At 48.1% G+C, this 25,575-nt stretch overlaps 1 protein-coding gene across 2 annotated transcripts in view; it reads left to right on the top strand.

Annotated features, from left to right (window-relative positions):
* Window positions 1-25,575, top strand: part of CSK (C-terminal Src kinase) — a 624,490-nt gene that overhangs the window by 280,433 nt on the left and 318,482 nt on the right. For both annotated transcript variants that reach the window (XM_086959340.1, XM_086959339.1), the window contains exon 5: window positions 11,470-11,583. In XM_086959340.1, coding sequence (XP_086815466.1) covers window positions 11,470-11,583 — 114 coding nt within the window. The remainder of the gene's footprint in view (window positions 1-11,469; window positions 11,584-25,575) is intronic.

The raw sequence follows: 25,575 nt of genomic DNA, 5'->3' as shown, positions 1-25,575 counted from the left end.
CTCCCGAGCGGTCGCCGAGAGAGGTGAGGTCTTCACCCACACAAAGCTGGGTGAGTATCACTGAGAGGAAATGCCTCTTTGTGATTAAGCTATTATGCTAGTTGTACTATGCGGAATGTAAATTATTCACGCAGGCGTGTTTAAATGTATGGTGACTGTGTATTTATGCAGTTGTGTGTGGGCTATTTTGCATTGCTAAGGTATTAAGTTATTAGTATATAATTTTTTGTGTTTCATGACAGGAACAAGTTACGGCTTTGTATCCAGTGAACATTGGAGTATCAAGTTCCTGGTAGATATATACTCGTTATGTCATTTGTGAATCTACAAATTATGGTTAGTTGCAGTAGCGATTCAACTTTATAGGTCCTGAAGAAAGCCGGGGCAGATTCCCCCATCGGCTGAAACATGTCGACCACCTGCACAGCGCCTATGAGTAGCTTCAATTCACAACTACTCGGCGTGCTTTTAACTTTTGACACTTAGACTGCAGTATAAACACTCTCTGAGTCTTAGTAGTTAATTTTACTCATCACGATTACCCCTGCACTGCACTCTATTTTCACTTTTCACTGTTTGATAAGTATCATGGCCAGTATTTCGGCTCTGATCCCCGACACTACATGGTCGGGTTAGGTCTAGAGTGACCATCACCTCCCACATGATGAATAACCACCACGAGGGTGGTCTGATGGGACGTGTTCTAGCTACTGACTGAGCGGTAGTTATGCAATGACTTTTGCTGGCATACACACACACACCTGACTATTTCACTTTCTCCGTCATGGTTACACGCCATACCTTGACCTGGTCTGTTCTTGTTGTGTTTTATACTGTGATCAGGGGTACGAGCAGACAGGTCATTAAATAATTCCCCTTGACCCTCCACACGTTTTTGTTTTGAGCATAAGAATTTGTGGCCCAAAACCATTACCCCTTAAATCATCCCACAGATAATCCCATGCAACCCGATCGAAGACCTTTTGAGCGTCCAGAAGAATCCAGTGCCATCTGTTCTCCTGAGATGTCAGCTATATCAAATAGAGTAATAACTCGTTGGATGTGATCCATGGTCTCCCTCCCTGGAATAAAACCATGTTGCCATGAGCTCACCAATCCAGAAATTATTTTACCGAGACGGATCACGATAATCATAGAATATAATTTTGCGTCAGAATTGATATTGGAGATTGGGCGATATGAAGCCGAACCTTCCGGCCTTTTCCCTTTCTTTAAAAAAAGCAACTATGTCGGTGCCTTACCAAGACTTGGAGGCTGCCCCTTGTACTGGACAGCCAGAAATAGATCCAGAAGTAAAGGGACTAGCTCTGCCTGTAGAACCCTATAGAATTCCATGGGAATCCTTTCTGGTCCTGCGTCTTTGCCTGAGGCCATTCTATTTAATGCACCAATAACTTAATTGAGAGAGATATTCTCCTCTAACTCTTGCACTATAGAGGGATCTGTCCCAGCCTTCCACCCATGTGTGCTTGGCCCAATCTTGCTTAAAGCACTCTTTTCTGCATGATACAGTTCCCCCATAAAACTCCGAGAACACTTTGAGAATTTTTAGGGACCGTTGCGTCTGTCCCATCTTTTCTCTTAATCTTAAAAATATTATTTTTGGTTGTTTTTTGCCTCATACCCTGAGCTAAGTGCTTGCCAGTAGCCTCTCCGTACTCGTAATTATCCTTGTTAAAGGCGAGGTAAGTTTCTGCCACTTTTTTATTATAAACATTATTAATTTCTGCTTTTAACCTAATAATCTCGATGTGGAGCTGATCTTGTTGCTATTCCTGATTGCTAATAATTGCCAGGGTGTATTTCTTCTCCTCATTTTGCTAGCTGCTCGGTTAATCTGTACATCTCCTCTAGTTGCTTCTTTCTATAGGACTCAACAAAACATGCAACCTCCCCCCTTAGTTATGCCTTAAATGCATCCTAGACTGCTTCCCTAGAAGCACTATATCGGTTTATCTCAAAGTAGTGACGAGGCCAACCCCTAATATGTTGTATACAAGATTCATTAACCAGGAATTTCCTATCAAAGGTCCATTTGGATTGATGCCCTTGTACCAAGATGTCAAGCACCAGGGGGCTATGATCTGACAATATTTTGGGCAGCTTCCCTATGTTCCCAACCTCAAGGAGGGAGGTGGAGACAAAGAAATAATCCAACCTCACAATTGTTTTTTATCGGGACAGGAAAAGTAGGTGTAGCCCTGCTTCATTGGATTCCTGGTAGCATGGATTTCCTATAGCCCATGGCTAGTAATTAAGGAAACTAGTTTTTTTAAAACTTGTGGTTTCCTCTCCTGATATGTGTTATTGAAAGCCCCAGTAACAGGTAGATGTATATTAAAATCCCCACATATAATAAGGGGGTCCTAATTTTTTTTTCTTCACCTTTTAGCCATACCGACTCCTTAGTAGAAACCTACAAATAGATTAAGTAGTTTCCATAACCATGGACATACAGCCTGCAATTATACCCCGCCCTCTGCCAGAAAGTCTTTAGCTTTGATTTCAGATGTAAAAAATCTAGTCCGATCACCCCAGATCACTTAACAGGCGGGTCGAGTTCATTAGGAAGGTCTGTGCCCCCTTTTCTTGAAAAGGTTTAATCAAGCGCCATCTTCGCTCGACAGTGACATGACAAAAATCCAACCTTGTGAAAAATTAAGTAGTCTGCTGATTGCCGAGCTTCCGGCAGAGCTTTCTGGAAGATATTCTGACGCAAAAGAAAGTTTTGGAAATATACCAACGCTTGCTGAGTTTTGGCATCTGGTTTTACTGACTGTCGCAGGAAGAAAGGAACTCTATGTGCTCTTTGGACCTTGTGGAGCCAATTCCATCCTTCCAAGTCCAGGAGCAGCTCTCCCATATACCTGCTCACGTCAGCCCCTTCCTCTCTTTTTGAAATTCCTGCGAAACGCAGGTTGTATTGCCTTTTATGGTTCTCTTGGTCTTCGAGCTTCCAGTGGATGTCTACCAATTGAGATTTGTGAGCTTCTGTTTGACCCCGGGCAGCAGAGAGGTCTGTCTCAAGGGCAGCCATTCTTCACTCTAGCTCTGTTAGCCGCTTGCTGATAGTTACTTGGCTACATTCCTCACTGCCCACTGCAGCTTACGGGCAGCTGCCTGCGAGCGGCGGCTCTCCTGGCGAGCTTTCTCGCGATGTGATATAACACACTGCAGGATAGTATGCAGTGTGGGAGGGGCTGCTGGCTGATCTTCCTGGAGTCCAGATGCGCTGTTGCCGACCAGCTGATCCCCCGGGGAGTAGTTCTACTTAAGATCTTTGTTGTCCTGGCCAGTAGCTCCACCAGGCTTACTACGCACTTTTCGCATTGTGGCGGCAGTCTATACCGCTTGTACCTGGTACGCTCTGTCTCACTAGAATCTATACTTGACTCTGAGCCATCTTCTGACCAAGTTCCATCCAACAGAGAAAAAAAAATAATTTGCCTCTGAGTCTTGATCCCAGTCCTTGCCTATTCCCGACTTCTTGAGTCGGTGTTCTGCACGGTGACTTTGCCTGTTTTCCTAATTAGTGCATGAAGGATCTGCCTCAGCGCCCCCTCCGGGGCCAAACTGGCTCGAGGAAGCTTTGCTCCCCTCTTTACTTTTAGCCCAATCATTATTTTTTCCTTTTTTAGGAGAGCTGTCCCCCTGAAGCTTTTCCTGTAACTGGGGGAGTCCACTAATATTGTCAGCTATATGATCCCTTGTTGTAGGAGCAATAGAGCCCACCCTTGTCTGCCTTCCCCGCCCCGGTTTGGCCCACCCTTACCTTCCTCACTGGGTCCATGAGACATCAGGGACTGCTCCCCGGGCGCTCCGGCTAAGTCTGGCACTGGGGCTGCTGCGTCCAATACCAGAAGGCTCCCTTTTCGTTGTAGGGGATGTTCACTGTCCTGCAGGGTACTTTGGCACTGTCCCGGCTCCTGTGTGGCTTCAGTTGAAGGTGTCAAGCTGTCCTGACCTATAGCTACCCTGTATGCCGAGCCACGGAGGAGGTCTATCATGTAGCGCTGGTCTTATGTTGCTGGGTAGTCGTGGACCCGCCCCTCCCCTTGCCCTCCACGATGTTCTCCTTCCAGGTCGCTTTCTGCCGGCGCCAGGGTTAAGGAGCAATTTTGGGCATTGAAGTTGCATCTGTGTTGGGCGTGTGTGCTCCGGTCTGCAGGGGAGCCATCCCTTTTCCTCTTCCGGCTACTGGTTTGGGCCCCATGCTGGGCTCTAGTTAGGGGACCGCTGGTTAGCGTTCTTGAGCCCAGCGAACCACCATTTCCAGGAGTCCGCAGGAGACCAGTACGAGCTCCAGCTGGGTTCGTCCTTAATCTTTGCGATCATATTGACATTAGACCTGCCTTACACCTTAGATGGTGTCAGGAGTATTCTTGCCCACCTAGTTTGGGAGCAGCCAAAAGGTGTATCAAATGGCCGCCATCTTGGTTTCTTCCTCTTGTTACAGGTTTTTTTTGCCTGGGGAAAATTTAAAGGTAAGGAATCTGTAGCTCCATAGTCTCTATCAGAATAGGTTTCACTGAAGGTAAGTAGCATGTTCTCTAGGTCCTCTGACACCAGGAGATATGCCTGCTTCTTCGTTACTTACCTCGTAAAGGCCCTGTTACCATTGAAAGCCAAGCTTAAGAATACCTGAGAGAACGGTCAAGCCTTCAGTGCAAATTGATGTACTTTCATTGGTCGATAAGATATTGCTTCCCTTTCCTGGACATGTTTGGAGATGTTGTCCCTGTAGTGTTTGTACAAAGTTCACATAGTGTTTTAATGAATACTTGGAAATGAAGAGAAAGAGATAAAAATGTTGCTCTTATGGCCTTGACATAAAATCTACTAACTCTGATTCCCTGCTGCACATCTCATGTAAACTGTGTGTAGACCGTTTTAACTCTGTATATGGTTAACGAACTTCTTGAAAAATATTGGAAGGCTGTTTGGTTGTTAGATCCATGTTATTTATTTGTAGATCGAAATAAATTAATATAATACACCAGTGTCATTCCTCACTGGTTGACCATAGAAGAATTTATCTGACTTGGTTGGATCATTGGCCTAGAAGTCGTCAGGACTCTGGGCATTTGGCACAAATGTGTTCGCACTGATAAAATCTCGATTGCAAATGATCAAAAGTTTACAAAATGGTTCTCGCCCTGGGGCGAATGGGTAAATCGCAAGTGGGGGCAGGGATGGCGGAAAGCATACTAAATACGAGGGGCCACATTACAGCAAGTACCCCTAGGGCGCATTGGCCATTTGCACTCGCTCCTTCTGCCCTTCGGGCACTTTGTTTTTATGTCCAGTCTATAATTTGGAACTGTTCAAGCGCTCATCTAGCACTTCTGGCAGCTTGACCCTATACAATGAAGGGAGCAGAAGGAACGCGCAGATCCAAAGGACCTGTTAGGAGGTAAACAGGTGTTACTACAGAGGCGGTTCTTAAAGAGCTTAGAAATATATGAAGCCTTAAAAAATGGGGGTTGCGTTTGACCCCTATAGTAGAGCAGTCAGGGCACAGTGTTATTGAGCAGCTCAGTTATTCCTAGTGGAGCTGTGTATTAATGCGCTGTGTCCTGGATACGTTCTGGCAGGTATGAGAAATTACTGCTCTACTATAGGGGTTGAACGCAACACCCACTTTTTAAGGCTTCAGATATGTCTAAGCTCTATAAGAACCGCTTACGTTTGGACCATTACAAACGTCCTCACCGCCCTGAAGAAGCCCTTGTATGGGCGAAACACGTTGGCTGTTGCTTATGAAATAAAAACTGCGTACAACAAGACATTTGGCTGACGACCCAGTCTTTGTGTTGAAGCAATACATTTTTCTATGCATTTTGCCTCTCGTCCAAACTGGGCAGCTAATCATTTGAGGTAGGCGATCTTGTTAAATCAAGTGACCTGCCAGGTAGTGCAGTCATCGAAGACCCAGCTGCTCTTCTCTCCTCTTGTTACTGCAGAGGCCTATCTTATCGGCAGTGTCAACCGTCTTCGTGTGTGCAGCAGTCGGCTTACCCATTTTCAAGGCAGAGGACATGGGGTCGGTTGAATCCATTCATTCCACCACTCAAGCTGCTGCATCAGAACCCAAGCCCCTTTGATTTGCCCTTGCTGACCAACAGTCAGCTGGTAGGGGGCAGGGTATGGCTTTACTCCCAGCTTGGAATTCCATCCCATCTGACCAATGGGTTTTATAGATAATTTAAGGGGGCTATGTCCTACCTTACATTTGTTCCCCTCTTCCTGTTTCCCCCACGGCAAATCAAATTTTGCCTCGATCTGAATGCAAGAAGGCAACCTCGTACTGGCAAAAGGTGCCATAGAGTACTGGACCCATCGAGAGGGAAAAGGCTGTTGCTCTTGCATCTATTGCAGACAAAGGATTGTGCCCTCCGGCCTGTACTCTGCCGTTAAACATTGAATACTCACTCTGTACATATTCTCTCAGCTCTGGAGACTGGGACATGTCCTTGGACTTGCAGGATGCATATTTTCATAGCCCTGTCCTGCAGGCTCACAGATGCTGCCTGAGTTTTATGACAAAGTCAGAATATTTTCAAGTTGCTGTGCGGTCTTTTTGCCTCACCTCAGTCTCCTAGGCATTTACGAAAGTGGTGGAGGTGGTCTAATCGTATCTTAAGAGGTTGGGGATACTTGTATTCCCATACTTCATTGCTCAAGGTGCTCTCGGTGCAGTCATTCGCTTACCACCGCAGGATGACGGCTGCTCTTTTACCCTCCTGAGGGTTTTTGATCAATGAGCCAGAGTCTTGTCTTAGCCCAATGCAGGATCTTTCCTTTGTGAGGGCTATACTGGATTCAGTGGCGTTCCAAGGCTTTTTCACCACTGCATTGTATCTGCAACATATAAGATATCCCAATATTTCAGGCCCAGTCTGTGTTTTAGTAAGTATGGACCTAAGGCTTTTTGGACTCCTATTCTTAAACATTTACCTTGTTCCATATGCGAGATGGCTTATGTGGCTCTGGTTTCAGTGGGGGCGGCACTGGGGCCGACACCCCAGTTGTATCCGGACCTCACAGATCTTTTGTGGCAGACTAATACCAACCTCACCTGTGGCATGCTACTCTATCTTGACTAACCAGACTTCATAAGTGTGACAAACCCTTTCGGGTCTTCTAGGAAAGGTGGAGGTCAGACAACTCTGGTTTCCTGTGAACTGCCATCTCCATATTAATCCTTTGGAGCTTTTTGCAGTCCGACTCAACCTGAAGCCTTGATGCCACTGATGAATGGTATACATGTGCAGGCCGTCATGGACAATCCAACTGCTATATGTTACTAGTAGAAGCTCTGTAGAGTGGGGTTCTGGAAAGTGTGCCATGAGGTCCTGGAGATGACTGGACCTGCAGCATCCATTAGCTGGTGTATCACAAATTGTACCTCCGCCTGTATGTGGCTTGGGGCTTTGTTTTTCTTTTTTTTTGTTTTGTTTTTTAACAGCGAGGCCTGCTGTAGCATGATCAGTTTGCCACTGCCAAGAATGTGCAGCATCAAAACTTTTGCCTGCTAGAGTGCCCTCCTGGAGAGTAACTTGGAGACACATTCCATGTGCGATGAGACACACGTGTCCTGTATTCATTTTCACCATTACTTCTCCTGCCTTGAGTTCTTAAAAAATCGGGACCGACTGGCACAAGTTATCTTGACAGCTGTGGATTGGGCCTGGATGTTATGGTTCCAAAATCTCTTGAGCCTGAACATTTGCTCTCCGGTCTAGAAACCTTTTAGGGAGGAACTCCTGTTTCAGCAACAAGAGAAGGTTCTACACCCAGATCTCCACAACCTACACTGCTGGGCGTGGAGATTGAGCTGCGACACCTGAGATCCTTTGATTTGCCATCAGAGGTAGTGGATCACATTTTTTCAGCAAGACGTCATTCAATGAAACCCATTTAAGCTGGACAGCGGGAGAAGCTTGTGATCTTGTGTGGGACTTATCTTTTTGTTTTGTGTTTACCAAGCAGAGTATTGCTGTCATCACAATTAAGGGTTGCATATTGGCAATTTAGCCTTCTCTTTGTTTGCCATATCAGGCTTCTCTTTTAAAGTCATCCATTGTCATGTGCTTTCTGAAAGGTTTGACTTTTGTATCCTTCCAAACTTTCCGTCCTGGCACAGCGTCATGCCTCAATTTGGTCCTCGCATTCCTTATGTACACACCATTTTAGCTGGTGCATAGTTGCGCTCTGCAGCTCCTGACAATCAAAACTGTCTTTTTTTTATCACAATTACTTGTGTGCACAATGAGTGTACTGCATGCGCTCTTGTTGCATCCTCCCTACACCACTTTCTTTCTAAACTAATTGGTGCTGAAGACCTGTGATGCTTTCCTGCCAAATAGTGCTTCCCCTTTCATGTATTCATTTATTTATTTTGAAAGTTTTATAGAGCGCGAAAAAGACCCTTGCAGATATCAGAGCGCTTTACAGTAAGTAAAGTTCTTTATATATCAATTAAATGCAAGTCCAAGCACGTATACATAACCTCTTGTAAGAGCAAAGTAATCAGGTACAACACAAAACTATCCAGTTGAGTCAGGTAAAGGGTAGATATAATGTCTAGGTTACCTAGATTGTCTCTTGCCATAATCAGGGTTAGTAGCGAGGATATGTTTGGTCTTGAAATTTCTTTAGACCATGCTCAGGTGAATTTGGCCATGAGAATAGATTTTACTTCCTTTTTGAAAGATGCAGTAGAGGAGTTAAGTTTGGTTTCTGGGGGTGAGGCATTCCAAATTCTGGGTGCCAACCCTGAGATGGTTCGGTTATGTTTTCTTCATGTTGAATCTTTGCGATTTCAGTAGTAGGTTTTCCGCACCTCTTGAAGAGCTGATCCCACCAGAGATCATCAGTTTCTGTGCCAGATAGGCGGGTGCCTTGTGATGCATGGCTTTATGCGTCGTACACTTGATTTTCAGGTGAATTCTGGCTTCCAGAGGTAGCCAATTGAAGGATTTTAGGTCCGGGGAGATGTGGGAACTTCTTTTAGAACCAGTGATGAGTCTCACTGCAGCATTGATTGAAGCTCTAGAGGTGCTGTTGTAGCTTTGGGTAGACCACAAAGAGAGATACTTCCAAACTCCACTGTAGGGATAACTAACTAGAGCTTTTACTGCCTGCTTGAAGTCATTGACTGGCGTGGAAGGTTTTCAGTTTCCTCTGTGTGTTTATCTGAAAGTTTTCTCCCTTTGTCGGGTTGCTGATGTGTTTTTTTCATATTGAGGTAACTGTTGAGGGTTATTCCCAGTGATTTTGCTGAGTTCACGATGGTTGGTTGAACGTTGAATGCCGTAAGAAGTATGATCCAGTCTTGCGTTATGGGGACTTGGGCGGGTGGAGCTATTAGGACCAATTCGGTTTTTATAGCATTCAATTTGAGATCGTTTTCTGCCAGCCATGTCTGGGTATTCCCAAGCGTTGTGTTAAGCAATTTGATATCTTCTAAGGTGTGGATCTTAAGGTATAGTTGTGTGTCGTCAGCGTACATGTGATATTGCACGTTAGACATGTGTAGAATTTCAGTGAGTGGTTCCATAAAAAGATTAAACAATGTTGGGGATAGTGAGGACCCTTGCGGGACTCCCAAAGTTACTGGGACGGGTTTGGACAGGGAGTTGTTGACCTTAAATTGTTGTGTCCGGTTTTGGAGAAATGAGGTAAACCAATTTAGCACTGACCCTGATAATCCCATTCTGTGTTCCAGAAGATCTATCCGGTTCTCATGTTTGACCGTATCAAAGGCTGAGGAGAGGTCTAGTAGGATGAGTAGGCAGGTTCCATTCTGATCAAGGATTTGTAGTGCGTCGTCAATTATGTTTCATGGCTGATTCAGTGCTGTGACCTGGTCGGAAGCCTGATTGGTATTTGTTAAGAAGGTCAAAGTGATCAATATACCTTGTCAGCTGGAGGTGTACACATTATTCCAATAGTTTGGACAAGGTAGGAATATTGGAAATAGGGCGATAGTTATTTAGGTCCGTCGGGGCTGCGTGAGTTTCTTCAGAATGGGTGATACCTGTCCAACTTTGAGGGTGTCCGGGATGCAACCTTGTTAAAGTGAGCTGTTTATGATCTGGGTCCATACTGTTACTGTGCCAGCCTTCTTGGTTTTGCTACACATCCTCGACTTAACCCTAAAAGAGCCATGAGCTTTTATGCTAATCGTTTAGGATCCAGCTTTCCGTTGATTTAAATGAGAATGGCAGAAGAGGACTCAGTCGAGGTGGGTAGTCGGTTGTATAAAGATATGTAACATGTCATACAGAAAAGAGCCCCTGCAAGCCCGCAGGCCTATTTCACCAGGACCAAAGCTGCAACACATGCAGTGGCAAAAGGTAGTGTACTTGGACAGCTGTCGGGATGCAACATGGGCATTAGTACATACGTTCACAAAGTATTGCTGCCTTAAAATCCAGGTTCGCTGAGAGGGTACTTATGCCTGCTAAGCGTCTTGTTTTAAGTCTATTCCACAGCCCTACTGTACACTCTGCTTTGTTATCTAGGCTAACAATGAAGAATCTGTGGTTATAAGTATACATCAGAACAACTAGTTGCTTATTTTATGTAACGCTCTTTGTGGTGGAACACAGATTCTTGACTGCCTTCATCCGCTCCTTTCTATTGTGTGGTGGACCTCTGCACAGCATAATAAGGTCCCAAGATATACTTTGGCGGACAGTCACCTACAGCTTGTTTTCCAATGATTCACATCTTGGCCATGGAAGTTGAACCATTCAAAAACGTATGTCAGTCCGCAGGGTTTCCCCATGTATGCAGCCAAGCTCTGTTACTTCCTGGGTGGCACAAGATTGCTGTAGAGCCACAAGGGGCCACCTTTTGTGGCTCATGTTCTTGCTGAGAGAATTTTCCTGATCCAGTCTAGCATTTGGAATATTCTGAAAGTGAGGAATATGCATTTACAGACCATCCACCATAAAGAGCATTACTGTAGATAAGTAACCTGTACATCAGAGGTTCTCTTCCAGACTGCCTAAATACCATTTATAAAAATAAAATTATTTTGAAAGCTTTGACCTAAAACTAATGATCATCAGTAATTATTAAACTTTTGTACAACTATCATAATGTCATTTAAAATGTTCCTTAATATTGCACTACATCCATGTTCTTTTCTATAGTGCTCATTTTCAAATAAAAATAAGTATTTTGCTTAAAAAGGATAATAGGCTGCTTCTTATTCACCCATCGGTGGCCAGAGTGACCAAGTCCACTTGGAATTCCACGAGGGCTGCATGTCCCGAAATCCAGACTGGAGGGACAATTTATTTGTTGATTTGCTGTTTTTCATACTACGTTACATGCTACTGGCAGGAGCATCAGGATGTTTATTTCCTTAATTTTCACTGTCAAGTGATCGGTTCATTAATTTTACAACTTCTTATTTTTTCTGTACTGCTACAGCCTGCTTGGCCCACGGGTACAGAATGCATTGCCAAGTACAACTTCTCAGCGACAGCGGACCAGGATCTCCCGTTCAGCAAAGGAGATGTCCTCACCATCATTACTGTAACAAAGGTAAATCCTTACCTGTATTTCGCCTAGGCTGTTTTTGTTGTAGTCTGTGGGTCAAGAATCACAGCTATGCTTACATTTCCTCTTCGATATGTCAATCAACATCGTCTGGTCAAATGCATTGAGCGAGATCCAATTAAAGAATTGCATTCTATTCTGGTGCTTGGAGTACTTTGGCCATGTGACGTATCATTTGTAAGGTCAGTGTTTCTAAACATTTTTGGGTCATTATAAAGCACGTCGGCCTTCTGATGTCTATCTGCTGAGCAATCTTGAGGTGCTAACATTCCCTCTGTTTGAAAATGGTAAGAGAATAAGGTGTTCTGCTTTGCTGGATCTGTGCTGGCTTCATTGGATTGTGGCCTTTGGGAATCTTGCTTTCCTCTCTTACAGAAACTCCTTTCTGTAGTAGGGGGTCTCTCTGTATAGTCCTAATATGTGAATAGTCCCGCTCATGTGCAGGGACCCCGGAGCAATCAAAATAGTCTCTTAAGTAGTCTTCTTCTGCAGTCCTGCATTGACACTTAAGAGAAAATAAAAGACAAATAATGCAACGTGACATTAACAAAGCTACATTGGCCAGCACTTCATCCTGAAGTAAAAAGGAAAGCCAAATAATACACACATTTTACGGAGTTTTACCACACATATAGAAACTCCCCTTCACAAAAATCCTTTGCATGATCGAGAGGAAGGGTTGGACAGACAAGCCTCATAGACTGCCATTATGTGTCTGGAAAAGGGATACCGTGCCTTTAAGGAACCCTCCGGAAACCCTCTGTATCCCATGATTCACAGCCAAAGGCAAGTTAATTTCAGTACTTTTTTCCGGCTCCTGCTAGCAGGACCCTGGAGCATTGAGCTCTACCTTTATGGGTATATCCTTAATTTTAGGATATTTTTCAGTGAGATTTGTGTTGCACTCGACTTCTGGGGTCTTCCTCTTCCAGTTGCTGTCTTTTTTGATCAGTTTTACCACCTCTATCTTGTCGAAATGCCAGCTTTATTCGACGAGTGACCTGAGTGTGGTAGGAAGAAGGCCTAGTCGGACCCCCACGGAGTGTGCATACTCTGTCTGTCTGCTACTCTTGTACCTGACTCCTGTGGTATTTGCCATTCTTTCTCCATGAGGACCCTGCGTGACAGGGAGAAGATTTGTCTCCAAAGCCTGGAGCAGAGGAGACACCAAGAAGCAGGTGGGACCTCTGGGCATGGAGGGACTCTTATCTTCATCCTCTGCCCGTGCACAGGCCTCTGGGGGGCTCTCCAGTCAAGAACAGGCCCGGAAACTGCACCATTCCCAGTCGACGTCTAGGGCTTGAACGTCTGCGACGAGAGGTATGACTACCATCTGTTCCCCAGGGCTCTGGGTCGAAGCGACGTCGACATACGACGTCGAGGGGTAGGACGTAGAGACCTTGGACGACGTCTAGGACTTTACCGGTGTCGACACACCACCCTCGTCGTACTGAATCCCGAAAAGGAAGGCGCTTGCCGTGGAGGCGACACCGCCGTTTGCCTTCAACGTCAACACGAAGGTCGACGTAAAAGAGACGAAGATCGACGTCCAGAAGAGGATCGACGTCGAGGAGAGCCACGTCGAGGAGAGCCACGTCGAGGAAGGAAAAGTCGACGGCTAAGAGGAAGTCTTCTCCCTGGACGGGGTCTAGTGTGGTGAGCGTCTCTTCATCGGGGAGTTCCCGGTCGCCCCGGCGCCGGCGTTCCTTCTCTGGTGAGTCTACCTCCAGAGCATCCTCTCCAATGCCTGCTCGTAAGAAGAGGAGAGTACTCTGGTCTCTGGACTCTGATTACTCGAGGACCTACTCGACTTCAAGGCCTAGGACACCTACTCCTCCACCACAACAACTACCTCCTCCACCTCCTCTGCCGCCTCCTCCTCCTCCTCAACCGCCTCCTCTTCTTCCACCTCAGCCTCTACCACCGGGCCTTTGATTCCGGCTCAGCCGCTTTTTCTTCTGCAACAGCTGGTGCCAGTGGGTCCGGCGAGACCCAGGAAACAGAGGTCACGATCACGGGGGAGGCATCGCTTTCGCAGTGAGCGTAGAACTTCAACCAGGTCACAACATTGTTATCGTAGAGAGAGGTCACGGTCCAGGCATACCAGATACACAGACTCTTCCAGTGACAGGAGGTATTCGCCTACTTTGTCTGACTCTCTTCCAACGAGGGTGTCGCCAGTGGATGACATTGTGACGTTTCAGGAGTTGTTATTGAGGGGAGCAGCGATGTTGGGGATAGCACTGACGGTGCCCACCCTTTCCACCTCTGTCATCTTTGAAGCTCTACAGCGTAAGCACCTGTCTCGCCCTTTGCTGCCTTTGGTGCCAGGGTTGGAAGAACCGGCCATGGAGCTGTTCCTGACTCCGGCTTCGGTGAAGTCTGCCCCATCCCGGCTTCAGAAGAAGTACAGGCCCCCCGGATTCGGATCCGGCATTTGTAAGAACGGATCCTGCCCCGGATTTGGTTATTGCTCCTACATCAACGGTCCCTCCGGACAAGGAGAGCCGTCAAATGGATTCAGCAGGGAGAAAGGTCTGCAGTACGGCAGCCACTTCTATGAAGGCTGCGAGTTCGACAGCACTGCTGGGTCGGTATGACTGCTCCTTGTGGGAGTAGCTGCAACAATTCATTGAACTTCTCCCGAGGGACAAATTCTGAGACTTCGCCTCCAGGTTTTACCAACTGGGGACTGCGCCATGGATCAGCTGGTCGAACAGCTTTCTGTATGCTTTTCCACCCATTCCCCTGATTCTGGCAGTGCTCATCAAGCTGTCTCAATCCAGAGCGCGAGTGATCCTCATTGCTCCGGAGTGGCCTCGACAGTGGTGGTTCACAGACCTGCTCCACCGGTCTCTCCAACCCCATCTGCGGCTTCCATGTCGGCCGGTCCTTCTAACGAAGTTCGGGGGGCAGATGGTGCACCCCAACTTCTTATTGTTGAGTTTGGCGGCATGGCTCCTCAGATAGTACAATATGGACACTTGACAATATGGACACTTGAACTGAGTGAGATTCAGGCTTTGTGTTGTCAAGAGCCCTATACAGTATTTCATGCTTCCAAGGTTGTCATGAGAACTCGCCCTACATTTCTCCCTAAGGTGATATCTGATTTCCATGTGAACCAGACGTTCACATTACCGATGTTTTTTCAACATCCCTCCTCTCCGGCGGAGAGGTCCCTTCATTCACTGGATGTGAGGCGGGTGTTGAAATTTTACTTAGATAAGACCAAGGACATTCGTAGGTCAGATCAGTTGTTTGTGAATTACGGTTCAGTCAGTACTGGCCTTGCCACCTCCAAACAGTCTATATCTAGGTGGATTGTGTCCTGTATACAACTATGCTACCAGAAGGCTAACAAGACTCTAGGGGGTAAGCCTAAGGCTCATTCAACTAGAGGCAAAGAGGCTACTATGGCTTTGCTACGTAACGTTCCCATTGCAGACATCTGTAGGGCGGCTACGTGGAAGTCTGTCCACACATTTGCGAAGCATTACTGCCTGGATTCTAATGCCAGGACAGATGCGCAAGTTGGGCAGGCTTCGCTGAGGAATTTATTTGCTCAGTAAGGATTTTTTTCTTTAGTTTTCTTCCACTGCTGGATTTGGTTTTGGGATTGGCTTGCCATTCTATTCACAGATTATGACTATACACAGAGATCCCCTACTACAGAAGGAGTAGTTTCTTACCTGTAACTCCAGTTCTGTAGTAGGGGTATCTCTGTTGTAGTCATAGGCGACCCACCCTCCTCCCTGGTGGAAGTAAACAATGCTACAGGCCTGCCTTTAAGTGTCCTTCAAAAAGAACTGAAAGTAACTTGCCTTTGGCTGTGCATCATGGGATACCAAGGGTCTCTGGAGGGTTCCTTAAAGGCACGGTATCCCTTTTCCAGACACATAATGGCAGCCTATGAGGCTTGTCTGTCCAACCCTTCCTCTCTGTCATGCAAAGGATTTTTGTGAAAGGGAGTTTCTATATGTGTGGTGAAACTCTGTAAAATGTAATGATATTATGTGGCTATTCTTTTCACTTCAGCATGAAGTGCTGGCCAATGTAGCCTTATTAATGTCAGGTTGCATTAGTTGTCTTTTATTTTCTCTTAAGTGTCTATGCAGGACTGCAGAAGAAGACGACTTAAGAGACTATTTTGATTGCTCCAGGGTCCCCGCACATGGGCTGGACTATTCACAGATCATGACTTTAACAGAGATACCCCTACTACAGAACTGGAGTTACAGGTAAGAAACTACTACTTCCCAGTGTTTGTGGACAGTCTCTGTGAAATTGTTGCTCAACATCTATGTGGTTGCCCTTCAAAAAAGAATAGGCAGTTACTAGTTTCCGAACATGGATTATTATTAGTTGTCTCTATGGATTTAAGCAGTAGATTATCCCAGCACAGGGTTAATTTTTGTCAGTTCAAGATAGTAATCGCCTCTACTGGCATAGTCTAAACCCATAAATTACTTGATCAGGCCATAAAATACTAAAAATGTAACTTGAATCCGACTGTTTAGAGCAAGGCAATAGGCAAATGAATTATGGGGAGACGATGCTGCCAATGGCCTAGTCCAACTTTTTTTGCCTGGGACCCAGTTGTGTTTTTAGTTACTTCCCTGTTCCCACCTTATCTACTTTGTAGCTCTACCTTGTCCGAGTGGAATGATCGCTTATCACTTTAGTGGTTCCGTGGTGGCTACAACCACCTCTTTATGGCCCCATTCAAAACAGACGCTAGAAGTGTGCTTGAAGACTTTAACAAACAAATCTACAAGGTTCTAGTACTACTCCCCTCACACTTTGCCAGGACTTTTGAGGCGTTAATTCTTACAAATGTTTTTAACTATTTTACCCACTTATATTTCATACTCTGAACCTCGTATTTACTAATTAATCAACCAATCTGAAAGAGACACGTTAGTGATAGATTCCGTACCTTAGAATATCCCAAGACGTCAGACTGGATCCGGAAACTTTTGCGTAGCAATACCCATGCACGCCAGCAGGCGTCGTCCGCGGCTCCGCGTCCGTCGTCTGCGTCATTAGCGCCGGAATGACGTCGTCGGAGTACATAGACGCCGCCCTTGCGCGCTGACGTCAGTTCTTCTTTTTTTCCGCGCCAGCTAGCACAGATCCGGAGAAGCTCTACCCCTTAGTCTTTTTTTGACTAAACTTTTTGATCATTTCTCTACTCGAGTCTTCGACTCCTACGGTGCCGGTAGGGATGCCCGGGTTTAAACCCTGTTCCAGGTGCGACCGACTAATGTCGGTTACCGACCCCCATCGCCGGTGCCTCAAGTGTTTAGGCCTCGACCACGACGACCGCACCTGCTCCGACTGCCGGGCCCGATGTCTAAAGCTAGGCGGGAGTGGTCCCGCAAGTGACTGGAACTCCGGCAGTCGGCCCCGCACTGCTCCAGGCCCCGGTCCCACAGGAGGTCGAGGGACGGGTCGCGGCGTCGGAGCCCTCGCAGCTCCGGGCGTGGACATCGGTCGTCAGGTTCCAAGTACTCAGGTAAGAGGCATGAGAGGTCGGAGAGACGTCATCGTTCCTCCGACCCACCCCGACGCTCGCGCGATGCGGCCGGGGGTTCGATGACACCACCCACGCGGCTCCGACCGAGTCGCAGACGTCGCCGCCTGCCCCACACCTTCGGGTCCCTGGACATGACGCGACGCCTGTGGAGGTCGAGCGGTACCTCATGGCCATGAAGTCCCTCCCTCCTCAGCCGAGTTCTGTGGCGCCTCTGGGCCCAACGGCCCCGGCTGGAGGGCCTAGCGGGTCGGGTGCTTTGGCTCCGACGCCGTCTGGTGTTTCAGCGCCGACTTCGGTCCTGGCGCCGCAGGCCCTCCCTGGATCCGCTTCCGGATCCAGGTCGTCGCCGGCCGACCTCACGACCTCACCGACGCCGGCCCAGCGGGTGTGGCCCCCGGCGCCTGCTATGGGCTCCGTCCCTGATCCTACCCTCGGTCCGGTTCCGGCGCAAGAGCGGCGCCGCTGGGCGCCGCTACCGACGGCCTTTGGAGATTTCTATTTCCATGAACTGGCCCCATGCGCTAACCCTGAATTACAGGAGATGGGTGACCAGGGACCCTCTGGCACGGGAGTGCCAGTCTCAACAGGACTGGACATATGAGCTTGGGGAGGCCAGTGGTATTCACACTTCGCCAGACACTGGATTTGTCTCCCCTCCAACCGTGGCTACGGAGGAGGGGGCTGCTTATAGTGTAGTGTTGACGAGGGCAGCCAAGGCCCTAAACCTTGAGCTCCCTGTCGCGGCCGTGAGGACTAACCACCTCACTGAGGTCCTTAAACCGCAGGCAAGCTCCAGTTAGCCTCTACTGCCGTCTAAAGAGGCCATGTGTGACGTTCTTGTGGGCACTTGGTCCAAGCCCGCCACAGGTCCGCCTGTGGATAGGAACATGGCCAGACGCTACCGCTCGGCCCCGGGCGACCCTTGCTTTTTGTCCACCCATCCCACCCCCGAGAGCCTGGTGATCCAGGCCTCCACTTCCCAGACCTTATTCCCGACGGCCCCGCCCGATCGGGAATCCAAGAGGTACGAAAAGTTTGGGAAGAAGGTGTTCTCGTCCCTGAGTTTGGGACTGTGGTCAGTTAATACCACATGCCTCTTGGGCCGCTACACCCACACCCTGTGGGACACGGTCGCGGAGGTGCTGCCACAATGTCTGGAGGAGGCCCGGGCAAAACTCGCCCAAGCCCTTGCGGAGGGCCGAGATGCAGCACAGTATTCCATCCGATGTGGGCTGGATACAACGGACTCACTGGGCAGGGCAATGGCAATGGCAATGACGGTGGCGGTTCGACGCCACACCTGGTTGAGGTCCGCCAACTTTTCGGCCGATGTCCAGGCTACCCTTCTGGATATGCCGTTCGATGGCCGTCGCCTCTTTGGCGACAAGGCAGACCATGCGCTTGAGCGTTTTAAGGACTCCAGGGCTACGGCCAAGTCCTTGGGCCTCTCGGACTCACGCCAGCAAACGGGTGCCTTTCGCTCCTTTTGTGGCCAAGGAAGGGGCGCCCCCACACGTGCCTCCAGCCACGCACTGCAGAACGTTCAACAGCGCAGTGGCGACCGTGGAAACCACCGTAGCGGCGATCGGGGACCACAGCGATGCCAGTCCACACATTCCCCTGCAGCACCTGCCTCAAAACCCTCCTAGTCCGTGCTTTCAGGCCCATGTGACACCAGTGGGGGGCAGGGTTCGCCATCACCTCTTCCACTGGCGCACTGTTACATCAGACAGGTGGGTGCTGCAAATCGTCCAAAGGGGCTACTCCCTCCCCTTCGAGGCGACCCCTCCAGGCATACCACCGAAATTCCACCGCGTGTCGGGGGATCACTTGCAACTTCTGCAAGAGGAAGTCACGACCCTCTTGGCCAAGGTGGCCATCGAGCGCGTTCCTGGGCCGGAAGTAGGGCGTGGTTGTTACTCCCACTACTTTCTGGTACCCAAGATGGGCGAAGGGGGCCTAAGCCCTATTTTAGACCTACGGAACGTCAACGGCTTCCTCCGACAGGAGAAGTTCAATATGCTGACTCTGGCTCAGGTCTTAGCTGCCCTGGACCCCGGAGACTGGATGGTAGTGTTGGACTTGCAGGACGCTTATTTCCACATCCCCCTCCTGCCCGCCCACCGGCATTACCTTCGGTTCACGGTAGGCCACGAGCAGTTTCAATTTACCGTGCTCCCCTTTGGCCTTACCAGCGCTCCACGGGTGTTCACGAAAGTGATGGTGGTGGTCGCAGCCCATCTGCGAAGGTTAGGGGTGTCAGTCTTCCCCTACCTCGACGACTGGTTGTTTAAGGCGGGCTCGCCCCAGACAGTAGTCAGCCACCTCCAGACTACGGGCGATCTGCACCTGCTGAGGTTCTCCATCAACGTGCCGAAGTCGCACCTGTGTCCCTCTCAGTAGCTCCTCTTCATCAGAGCGGTTCTGGCGCAGTTTCGGGTTTATCCTCCCGAACAGCAGGTTCGGGATATTCAGGCTATGATTCCGATCTTTCAGCCTTTATCCTGAGTCTCGGTCTGGTTGATGCTGCGGCTTCTGGGGCTGATGGCCTCCTGCATCCTTCTGGTGCATCACGCCCGGTGGCGGTTGCATGCTCTGCAGTGGGACCTGAAGTTTCAGTGGGCCCAGCATCAGGGCAACTTGTCCGACCATGTCTTGATCTCGGAGGGCACTGCAAGACAGTTGCAGTGGTGGCTCACGAACCGCAATTGGGTCAGTGGCAGATCCCTCTCCCTACCCCACCCGGAGCACGTTGTTGTGACGGACGCGTCCCTCCTGGGCTGGGGGGGCCACATGGGAGTGGCGGAGATCAGAGGCCTCTGGTCTCCGGCGGAGTCCCAGTTCCACATCAACCTTCTGGAGCTGCGGGCGATCCATCTTGCACTGAAAGCATTCCTCCCCTCTGTCCGGGAGAGTGTAGTGCAGGTGTTCACGGACAACACCACCGCCATGTGGTACTGCAACAAACAGGGTGGGGTGGGGTCGTGGACCCTATGCCAGGAGGCTCTGCGCCTCTGGCAGTGGCTGGAACATCAGGGCGTGACCCTGGTGGTTCAACACCTAGCAGGTTCCCTGAACGCCAGGGCGGACGAACTCGGCCGCCGGTGCATGATGGATCATGAATAGCGTCTGAACTCTGACGTGGCGCAAAGCCTCTTTCAGCAGTGGGGAGAGCCTTGGTTAGATCTATTCGCCACAGAATAGAACACGCAATGTCATCAGTTCTGCTCGTTGGAGTTTCCAAGGCGGCACTCGCTCGGAGACGCTTTTCGTCGCGAGTGGAGTTGCGGTCTATTGTACGCCTTTCCGCCTATACCACTTCTGCCCAGAGTGCTGAAGAAGATCAAGCACGATCGGGCCCAGGTTATCCTTGTGGCTCCGGACTGGGCACGAAGATACTGGTATCCTGAGCTACTCATCATGTCAGCCGATCCCCCGATTTGTCTGCCTCTTCGGAAGGACCTTCTGTCGCAGCAGCAGGGGACGGTCCTCCACCCGAACCTGTCCAGTCTTCACCTACAAGCTTGGAGATTGAGCGGCGACAGTTGAGGCCATTTGACTTGCCTCCCGAAGTCTGTAATGTCATTCTGTTAGCCAGGCGTCCCTTCACGAAGTCGGTATACGCCTGCAGGTGGAACAGATTTATGGCATGGTGCACAGAAAAGGCTTTGGATCCACTCTCTGCACCCCTTTCTGAGGTTCTCCTCTTCCTTCTTTCTCTTGCCCAGCAGGGCTCTGCTCTGGGCACTATCAAGGTCTACCTTTCTGCCCTTTCTTCCTTCTTAAGGCTACCTGATCAGCCTTCCTTGTTCAAGTCCCCAATTGTAAATCCCAGTGGGACTTGAATCATGTGCTTACCTTCCTTATGTGTGCTCCCTTCGAGCCGCTCCATAACTGTCCTCTCCGTCTTCTTACCTTGAAGACTGCCTTCCTGGTTGCCATAACCTCTGCCAGGAGAGTGAGTGAGCTCCATGCTCTTTCTTCTACACCTCCTTTCCTCTCTGTTCATCCGGACAAGGTTGTGTTGCGGACAAGACCCTCTTTCCTGCCCATGGTTGTCACGGCCTTCCATAGCGGGCAGCCCATTACCTTGCCCACCTTCTTTCCGCCTCTGCATCCCTCGAAAGAGGAAGAGAGGCTCCACCGTATGGACCCAAAACGTGCGCTCTCTTACTATCTGGATCACACACGCCAGTTCCGGGTGGATGACCAACTCTTTGTTGGTTACGTGGGCGCTAAGAAGGGAAAGGCGGTGCGCAAGCGGACCGTCTCACGGTGGATCATCTTGTGTATCCAGGCGTGTTACTCCTTGGCTAAGAAGAAACCCCCTGTTGGGCTGAAGGCTCATTCCACTCGGGCCACGACGACTACCACTGCCTTGGGCCGAGGAGTGCCCTTGCAGGACATTTGCCAGGCAGCTACGTGGGCCTCGCTGCACACGTTTGCAAGACACTATTGCCTGGACAGCCAAGTCCGGAGGGATGGCTTCTTTGGCCATTCCGTCCTCCAGGACTTTCTGGTGTGATTATTGGTTCACAGACCCACCACCGGGGTTGGTATTGCTGGGGTATCTATTCTAATGTAAGGAATCCATCACTAAGGTGTCTTTCAGATGCACAAGTTAGTAACGATATATCTGTAAGAGACATTAGTTAGTGATAGATTCCTTACCGACCCCCCCACTCTCACCGTTCTGCGAACCGATATCTAGGGTTAAGGTCATCCCCTTTCAGGGCCCTAGTTTCATGGCATCAGTGTTGGTTCTATCATGGCTCTGCGTATCTGGCACGGAAAAGCTGTGTATCAGAATTGACGTCAGCGTGCATGGGCGGCGTCTATGTACTCCGACGTCATTCCGGCGCTAACGACGCCGATGACGGACGCGGACGACTCCTGCTGGCGCGCAGGGGTAATGCTATGCTGAATTTTTGTCAAAAATATTTCCTTCACTCGCATGGGCCAAGTACGTTTTTACAGTGGTAAAATACTTTCTATTGCCTTCAGCTTGCAGTCAGAAGTTTACATCCTGTCAAGTTCTGTGAGATTTTTTGGCTTGGTGTTTTCGAAATGAAATCGCACCTTTTCACCAGGGCGTCCATGCCCAATCCTCATTCACTTGAGGTGCTTAGTTTTTCAGTAACTGGCTGGGAGGTGCCTCCTTGCGTATCTTTATGTAGCCATCTGAGGAGGGCATCAAGGAAGGACTTTGTAAATCTGTCCCCCCCTCTCGATTCTTGCTCCCCTTCCCCTTTAATCTTCAATGAAGAGCTGTCCTCCATCGGGCCGTTGCTTAGGCAATTGAATAGTTTGTATATCTTGTCCTTTGCCCCACAGGTATCTTGTTAGTTCCCCTCCCTGCTGCATTTCTAGAGAAGGAAAGCAGCACACAATAATCGGCTATCTTCATTTTAGTGACATGGTGTGGATAACGGAGAAGCAGGCGCACCCATGTCCGTCCAGTCAAGTGTAAATTGGGTACCCGTAGAGGATTAAGGGTTATTCCAACAGGGTGAGGTTAAAAGTGTTGTCTTCAGTGTTGGCGGGTTTGGTGACGTGCTGTTGATATCCAGAGCACTGAGAAGTGCACTGAAGGATATCTTCATGGACTGTGCCTGAGTCCCCGGCTGGGTTGAAGACTCCATGGACTGTAGGGTGGTAGTACTGGATATAAATTGAGGACAGATTAGGTATGTTTTATGATATGCTTGTTTGGTCTAGGTGATTTGCAGACCAGAGTGAAGCGGGTAGTCAAACACGCTAGAGTAGTAGGTGGCAAATAATGAGCTCAAATGACTTTCCTGTTGCTGGAACGCTGAGGAAGCAGGGCCATGAGGACTAGGGGATGATGCATACTTCCTCTTCTATGTGTGTGGTCTATGTGATGGATGAAATAGTCTTGTGAGATGTGGAATTGTAGGTGGTGTGTGGATTGAATTATGAGAGAACATATTTAGGTTGCGATCTGCAGTGGCATTGGCTATCTCAGAAGTGTAAATGACTGCTGAGTTAGTTTGTTGTATAGGTTGGAGTGTGCCCTAGTAAGTAGTATGTTTATATGGTTGTTGGTGGGGTTTACTGTGCACTAAGTGGTGACTGTTTGTGCCTAGCCTGTGTGAGTTTAAGTATATGGAATGCAGAAGCATGTCCATGGTATATACCGAAAAAGATGACTTTTCATGAGGAGGTAGTGCTTCCCTTGCATGAACAGACCTAAAAGAGTGACATCCATGCCAGTGAGTGTGGTTAGTGCGGAGAAGCCCTGGTGAGCATGCCTTTGGGGTTGAGCGATAAAGTGTCAGAAGTTTATTGGCTGGAGCCACACGATCTACTTCTAATACTTCACATTACTATTCAACATTAGTTTAAAGGCCGACCTATTGGTATTGCCAGTGCTTATTGATTTTTCCTCAAGCTAGTGTCATTTTGGTTTCATATAGTCACCCAGTTGCACGGACCTAACAAATATCACGCAAGAAGGAATCCTTTATGCTGCAAGCATGCATGTTTAAGGGCTCCAATAAAATTGCCCGATTTGGTAACATAAGCTGCCTTGATAATAACCTTTCTTGTTGATAGGTTATCAGACTTTTTACTTGGAATCTTTAAGTTCAACAAAATGGCAGCAAAATAGGTACATCTTAAATTAAGGCCGTCTGCATCAAGCCAGCTCTTCAAGCTGAAGCATATCCGTAAAACGTTTTTAGAAGCATATTCCTTACATTCTGCAGTATTTTCTGTGCCTAAGGTACAACTTCTTCTACAATTAGGCGGTGCAGAGAAACATTTCTGCCTTCGCTATATAATATTTTAGTATGTATAGGTTTGGTACTGTTGTAATGGAATACTTTGCTAAATAAGACTTGTAGACTCAACCAGCAAGTGGTGTAAAGTATCTAAAATATAAGACTCCGTTTTTTTCTTGTCAGTGATTTTGTGTCTAAGTGACTCTGAATTTCGCACATCTTTTGAGAGAGAAAAAGTGTTAGAATAATATCAATGTTCATTGTTAAATCGTCATAACATTCAATTTACTTGCTACAGGGCAAAAATAGTATTGGGAAATGTATTCTGTGCATTTTATCAAATTACCTAATCACCCACATTAGATAGATTTCTGTTCCCCCACTTGGATCCAAAGTTCATGCCATGCTTTACACGCTTAAAATTCATTTTGAAATCCCAAAATAAAATAAAAAGATGAAGTGTCCATCGTACCTGGGAACCAGTGACTGATACTATGGATATACCTATTCTTTTTCAATAAGTAAATTGCATAACTGTATAGTGATGATAACCTAAGGGAAACTCTACAGCAAGAATAGCCTTGTATCCGAACCGATTCAACCTACTGCAGTTCAGAAATATCCTGATGATTTACCTCTTCAAGGATTACTCCCCTTAGCCTCAAATATAACTCATCTGGAACTTGCTTCTGTGTAAACATCCCTATGGACCTTTGTCACTGTTAAGGGATTTTTCGATTCCTAGTTTATTTCAGGCTATAAAATGACCTTTTGGTACATGCAGACTGTTTCAAGTCCTGTAAATAGGTCGTAGCAGCTAAATGAAAAATGTATGCTGCATTTCAGTATACAGCTAGACTAAGTGATCTCTGAGAAAGCCAAGAATGACTGGAAATTATGGGTTCATCCTCATTATTCATTTTTTGGCAAATATACTGCCATACCATTCTCAGACCCTATACCTATGTGAGGAAGGCATGAAGATAAAAGGTATGCAAGATTAGGATTAGTTGGTTATTTTATTTACTGCTAACAAGCTGTTAAACAGCTGCTGCAGAATTTTGTCAAGTGTGACTACTCACACGCAAGGGTCTCAAGGCGATTGGGGGGGGGGGGGGGTGAGGATGGGGAGAGGGGGGTCCCGATGGACACTGGGGTTCAGTCGATCAGTTGAAGAGCCAGGTCTTCAGATCCTTCCTGAATTGGGTCGGCTAATGGGATAGCCTGAGGTGGAGAGGCAGGGTGTTCCAGGTTTTGGCGGTGAGGTAAGAGAAGGATCTTCCTTTAGTCATGCAGATCTGAGTGACGGTGGCAAGGTCATGTTTGGGGGAATGGAGTTGTCTGGTGGATACGTCGAATGAGGCGGTGGTTCAGGTATGCTTGTCCAGCGTCGTGGAGGGCTTAGTAGGTGTGTGTGAGGAGCTTGAACGTGACTCTTTTGACTGGGAGCCTTTGGAGTTCGCGCAGATGTTCGAAGATGGGGCTGCAGCAGGGTATGTTGAGGACCAATCTGGCTGTGCCAACTTGAACTTTCTGTAGTTTCCTGAGCAGTTTCTGGGTGACTCCTGCGTAAAGTGGGTTGCCGTATTCGAGACTGCTGCTGATTTGTATGCTGGTGACTGTCTTTCTGGTCTCAGTTGAGGATACATCTGAAGGTCTTTTGAAGAAGGCGAAGAGTGTTAAAGCATGTGCTAA

The sequence above is a fragment of the Lissotriton vulgaris genome, chromosome 2_2, assembly GCF_964263255.1.
Source record: "Lissotriton vulgaris chromosome 2_2, aLisVul1.2, whole genome shotgun sequence".
In the NCBI taxonomy this organism is placed as follows: domain Eukaryota; kingdom Metazoa; phylum Chordata; class Amphibia; order Caudata; family Salamandridae; genus Lissotriton; species Lissotriton vulgaris.
This window is presented reverse-complemented; position numbering and strand designations above follow the sequence as displayed.